At 41.1% G+C, this 5,548-nt stretch overlaps 1 protein-coding gene across 1 annotated transcript; it reads right to left on the reverse strand.

Moving 5' to 3' along the window:
* Nucleotides 1-514: 514 nt before the first annotated feature.
* LOC140361224 (lathosterol oxidase-like) lies at nt 515-5,313 on the reverse strand. Its single transcript, XM_072446958.1, has 5 exons — nt 5,263-5,313; nt 3,652-3,869; nt 3,258-3,390; nt 2,424-2,524; nt 515-1,018 (listed from the first exon to the last, which is right to left on the reverse strand). Exons 2-5 carry the CDS (start codon nt 3,859-3,861, stop codon nt 572-574), a joined length of 891 nt encoding a protein of 296 aa, XP_072303059.1. The 5' UTR covers nt 3,862-3,869; nt 5,263-5,313; the 3' UTR covers nt 515-571.
* Nucleotides 5,314-5,548: the final 235 nt, after the last annotated feature.

Genomic DNA, 5,548 nt, shown 5'->3' on the forward strand with positions numbered 1-5,548 from the left:
GTCTATTTTTGTTATTTCTGCTTATCAATCTGTATGTGTGTGTGTGTGTGTGTGTTCGCTCACACACACCGAGTCTGTGTGACCTTAAGCACCACTAATGGCATTTGAAAATATTATTTTAACCCACTAGAAAACCTTCCAAATAAAAAAAACAAATTCAACTAAAATCTTATCTTATCCCTCTATAAAGAATTGACATGTTTAATCTGATGTTGCATTACTTATTTCTTATATTTCATATTTGGGTCTTTATTAGACAGGCACGAAACAGGGAAACAGAGGGTACAGACATATGGTCAAGGGCACACATGTGCAACATCCTTTACCCACTGTGCCACCAGCAGGAATTTATGATTGTATTAATAATCTATAATGTTATGAAAAAGATGACCAATAGTGATGGAGCTTATTGACTGTAAAGACACATTCCAGACAAAGCTCTACAGGAAGAGTTACAAGTTTCAAGCCCCAAGCTAACGTGCACAGACGTTGTCCAATGAGTCTAACACCAAATAAGTCCCTTCAGTCACACTTTTGCAGTCACTTTGGCACTTTCACTCATGCATCTTTCTTACTCCTCCTTTTCCATTTTCCCTCGGTGTCCGTCGCTCTTCTCCTTCCTCTCCCATAGCCCCCCCTCCCTCTCCATCCTCCGTATGAGATCCAGCGGGCCCTTCCCCATCAGGGCCGAGGGGTGCCGGTACGACCCCCCCAGCCGGTCCCACAGCGTGAAGTACTGGCCGTAGTTGTAGTCGAAGAACAGGTGGTGGTCCGTGTGGTGCGCCGAGCCGTTGACGAAGGGCGTGAGGAGCCGGGGCACGCGGTAGTCCCCGTCGTGGATGGAGATGGTCCAGATGTTGACGAAGACGTAGAGGGCCAGGTAGAGTGCCTTGTGGAGGGGGAAGAGGAAGGGGTAGAGGTGGTACGGCAGGCCCTGGAGGAAGCCGTCGACAGGGTGGAAGGCGTGACTTGCAAACGGCGTGGGCACCTTCCAGATGTGGTGGGGCTTGTGGAACAGCTGCAGGGAGGGACAGAGAAGAAGAAGAAGTGGGGATGGGCAATATGTCGGCTCCAGTATTGGTATATAGAAAAATATATAGAAAAAGATATATTAAAAAAAAGCTGCTATTTGATTAATGTAACTTTCTGAAAGTCAAAATAAAGTAAAATATGACTAAATGGATGCTAGATTGACCTAAAAATACTTAATTTTGCTTCTAAAATGGTCATGATTAATATTTTTGGTTCTTCTGACCTGAATTTCACAATTACGATGAACAGAATAACCGTAACGAAGACTCACATGCCATTCATGAAAATACAAACAAAATAAAATGCACAAAAGGGCTGATTTACATACATAATGGTGATTTCCTTTTTCTCTCGCTCTAAAATCTATAAATATCATATATCATTAACACCAGAGCACAATAATTTTCTTCAAAGATAAAACATTCAGAGCTATGGCCTAAATCGTAAAAAACATACAAATAAACAGTAAACTCTTGACTTATTACTTACAGACTACATTAACACAGTAATATTGTCATTTATTTTAACGTTTTATTTAGCAAATTTTGTGAAAGAAAGTGGCATACGTTTTTGTTCTTCTGAAGCCCAGTGAGATCAGAATCGTGACCCGTATATCAAGAAAAGAATCAATAGTGACAGAACTGTACGGTCCCATCCCTGATTACCATAGACACCGGTGTTTGCTCCATAGGCGTGCTTGAACGGATTATCAATGGGAGAGTTAGCGTTAGACTCCAAACGTCACAAACTGAAAAACCAGAGTTGCGATAACTGCTTAAAGGGAACGTCTTATGTACAATCCACTTTGATGTACAATCCACTTTGATGCACTGTTAACCACGTTGTCCTCGATATCTCCCTGTTCTAGACTTCTGAATTCAATAAAAACCCCAGTGAAACGCCCATGAAGAGGTGGGCGGGGCTTCTCAGATTGAACTGTTTTAAGGGTTGACTGGATGTTTTTTTTGGCCCAAATCTGAGTTTCATTTCCTCATGGCGTGGACTGCCATTTAGTCCTGCCACATATCAATCATAAAACGCACCTACCGCTCACCTGCAGCCTCGTGCGACTCGTCCCATGAGAGCAGCACGTTTCCGCGTGTCTAAGCGCATGGATCTATCATAATATAGTTCCCTCAGTGTACGGTATAAAATTAAGACAGAGAAAGACAGTTCGAGCTGATTCTCAGAAGAAGACGGAAATCTACGGGAGACGAGAGATGCGATGCAATCCGTCGCGCTAATAAACAAACGCACGTGTGTGTTGTATCAGTCCGCACGGGGGAGTGCGCATGCGCACTTCCGCCTGAGTTCTCAAATCGCTGAAAAATCGTCCATTACGCCTTTAAGTCAATAAGACGCTTTAGGATCATTCCCCTCAAGAGTCTGACCTTGTAAATGCTCTTGTGGTGCAGGAACCTGTGGATCCAGTAGATGCACATGTCAGTGAAGAGGAGGAAGGAGACCACGCTGAGGAAGAAGCCCGTCCAGCCTGGAATCACAATACACACATTCTAGTTTCTCTACTGAGCACGAGCAGGAGGAGCCGTCTGTTTATTTCTGTGTTCTGAACATGAGGAGACACTTTTCCATCGCTTTTTATTGGGTGCAAATTGGTGTTAAACGCATCAGTAATGAGACAAATCCTCCCCAAATCCTCTGTAATTGTCCTGAGTGAGAGCAGGCAGCAGGAGGAGCAGACGGAGCAGATCTTTAAATAACACACATATACTGGAACTCTATGGATGACGTGGATTCACTTCTAAAATAAAACATCTGTAAGCACATATTTCAGTTAGTTATTTTGCCTGCTTTATGCACGTTTCAGCCTTGTTTTCTATCTGCTCGAGTCATATTAAAAGGACACATTTTATGCAAAGGAGCTTCTAACATGAAACACAAAAACATACATTTACAACTGCGCGCTGAGACCTGGAAGTGAGAGGCCAGTTTGAGATCTTAAACTGTGTAATTCCCTCTGTAGCCCGTAGATGGCACCAAAACTCAGTACGTCCCAGGGGAAACAGCAGAGATCCAAATGTAATTTTGTTTGTTATAATGTATTCATGAGATGGAGATGCCAAACTAAAATGTTCTCAGCAGCATGTTTAAAGGCCAATAACATAAATAATGCATAATATTTGTCCTTGAGTACAATGTATGTCCTCATGTGCTATAAGATCATTTCATGTCATATTTATATTAAAAGAAGGAGTTTTACTGACCCAGTGGATGGTCGGACACGTTGTCGTAGAGTTTGCTGTATCCCCGCACCTCGATGAAGAACAGGGCCACGGTGGGCAGGCTGATCAAGGGCAGAGATGTCATGGAATACCTGATCTCCCTCCACACCTGGTTCTGGTTCAAACAGGACACAAAAGAGTTAATCATGTTTAATCGACATCGTTTTTAACATTTATTTGCAATGTTTTGTAAGTATTAAAATATCTGAAATGAAAAGTTACTCCAAAAATGACATAATGCTTGTGGAAAAGCCTTCCTTACGCTTGTTTTAGAACTGATTTGTTTTTTAAATATGTTTTTAAATGTTTTTCAAAGGAGCGTCTTATCGCAGGACAGAAAAAAACACTGTTACACCCTCAGACATCTAAAACCCACCTCCAGAAAGTGTGGGTGCTTCATGAGCGAGTGGTCGAAGACACAGAAGAAGCTGATGGCCCCTAGCCCCAGGTAGAGCACAGCGGCCCCCAGATTAGTGAGGAACAGCAGGCTCAGGATCTGCCTAACAGCGCCCTCTTCTGCCCAGGAGGACGGGTACACGTACGGGGTCAGCACATAGTGGTCTGCCAAGTTCAGCACCAGGTCCATGGTCGAGCCTGAGGGAGATGGGATCAAGCACAACACTTGAGAGAGGGTTTGACTTCCTTCACAATTTGGCGGTCGCAACGCTCAGAACGCGTCAGGTGATGATTTATGGACTTAAAAACAGCACAGGAGAAGTCCAATCTGGACAATTCTGAACACGTTTTTGAGTGTCAGAGGGAGAGAACTTACTAGACAGGATAAATCAAACAAGTGTGGATGAAAGTAAATGTATTTTTGATAAAGGAGGAAGTAAATCTTTCATGATGTGCCAGTTGACAGAAAAATAGCAGGCTATGTGCCACTGTAGTAGTTTTTCTATGGATTAATTTACTGTGGCACAGTTTCAGAGACTCAGAAAGCGCAGGTGACATTCTCTATTGCCATTATATAAAACAAAATCATCAGAAATGTCGATTATAAACTGCAAATAAGATCCAAAACAGACAGTGCTGCACTCATTTTCTACCAGGGACGAATTTCAGTGACCAATATTGGACAAATGCATAGGATTCATGAATAACAAATAACCTCAGACGGACAAACTTGGCGTTAGGACCTTTCAGCAGAAAAGTTACATAGTACACCTATTAAGTATTGAGCAAGTTTGGTGTTATACCTTAGTCATATCACTTTATATCAATCTTCGGTGACACGCTCAACCATTAGTCTTCAATAGTGCCGTGCAGCCTGTGCATGGACTCTGACACTTGGACAGAAGCCTCTGTCCAGCAGAACAGGCAGAACAGGACTATTCTTCTCTTCTTCACTTTGAGCCCTTTCTTCTCATGTAAAGATTGTGTACAATAGGCTACACTAAACTATAATTATTATACATACAACAAAACAACATTCAAATAAAAGCTAGAAGCAAAACAGTAACAGTAAGCAGTGACTGCAGAGCTTGACACTTTTCCATAAACAGATCAAATTTTGCGAAAATAGTAGTAGTTCTTTCCCAATCTTTTGTAATAGAAAAAACAAAATAACTGACATTTCAAAAGTTGAAAAGTTGTGATTGACATACTATTCGCCTCCATTCTGGAATTAGAATAAATTTAACATGGCATTTTAGAGGTCTGTAAATGTCCCTTTGATTTTGGGAGGAAATTATAGGTAATTTCAGTTGATATTTAAATTTTACTTGCAAAATATGCAAGTAAAAGTCAATTACAGTCTTTTTTATGCTTTTTTTTTTTTTCTTAACTGATTTGGAATGTTTACGTCCTGGTTTAAGCTTTACCGTTTTAAGTTTAAGCTTGCTTAAACTCGCAAAATGCACGAAGCAATTCAACCTAAAGCTACACGTACGGATATATTCTCAATAAACGAGTGTAATTATAGTTTGGCGTTATAAGACTATGATAAAATGAAGAATTATAACATTAAAAGGCAGTAATTACGTACCTGCGTGAGTTTCTAGGACACCGGAACACAACGTGGGACGTGCTAAAGCTAAACGTGAGAAATGAGCCAATGAGAGCGTGTTTACCGATGAAGTCATTCACGGATTAGCCAATAAGATAGTGGCTTGCAGTCACGGCACGGCTGAAGTGTTTTCTGATTGGTCAGATATGAAATCTGCTCATGAGGCTACGCGCAGGCTGTGTTTTATAATTAAGTACAAATTACCAATGAAATTAATATTAAAACCAATACATACATTCAAAAAGTTAAACATTACTGAATAAAA

Source organism: Eucyclogobius newberryi, unplaced genomic scaffold (assembly GCF_026437365.1).
Source record: "Eucyclogobius newberryi isolate DKJ021-1_F unplaced genomic scaffold, fEucNew1.0.hap1 SCAF_15, whole genome shotgun sequence".
Classification (NCBI taxonomy): Eukaryota; Metazoa; Chordata; class Actinopteri; order Gobiiformes; family Gobiidae; genus Eucyclogobius; species Eucyclogobius newberryi.

What these genes read in the sequence shown, in the direction of transcription:
- LOC140361224 (XM_072446958.1), bottom strand. Translation starts at nt 3,861, where the DNA reads ATGGACCTGGTGCTGAACTTGGCAGACCACTATGTGCTGACCCCGTAC. An exon ending in AGCACCCACACTTTCTGGAG is followed by an intron (nt 3,391 to 3,651) that starts GTGGGTTTTAGA and finishes TGTTTGAACCAG; the next exon opens with AACCAGGTGTGGAGGGAGAT. An exon ending in CGTGTCCGACCATCCACTGG is followed by an intron (nt 2,525 to 3,257) that starts GTCAGTAAAACT and finishes TTGTGATTCCAG; the next exon opens with GCTGGACGGGCTTCTTCCTC.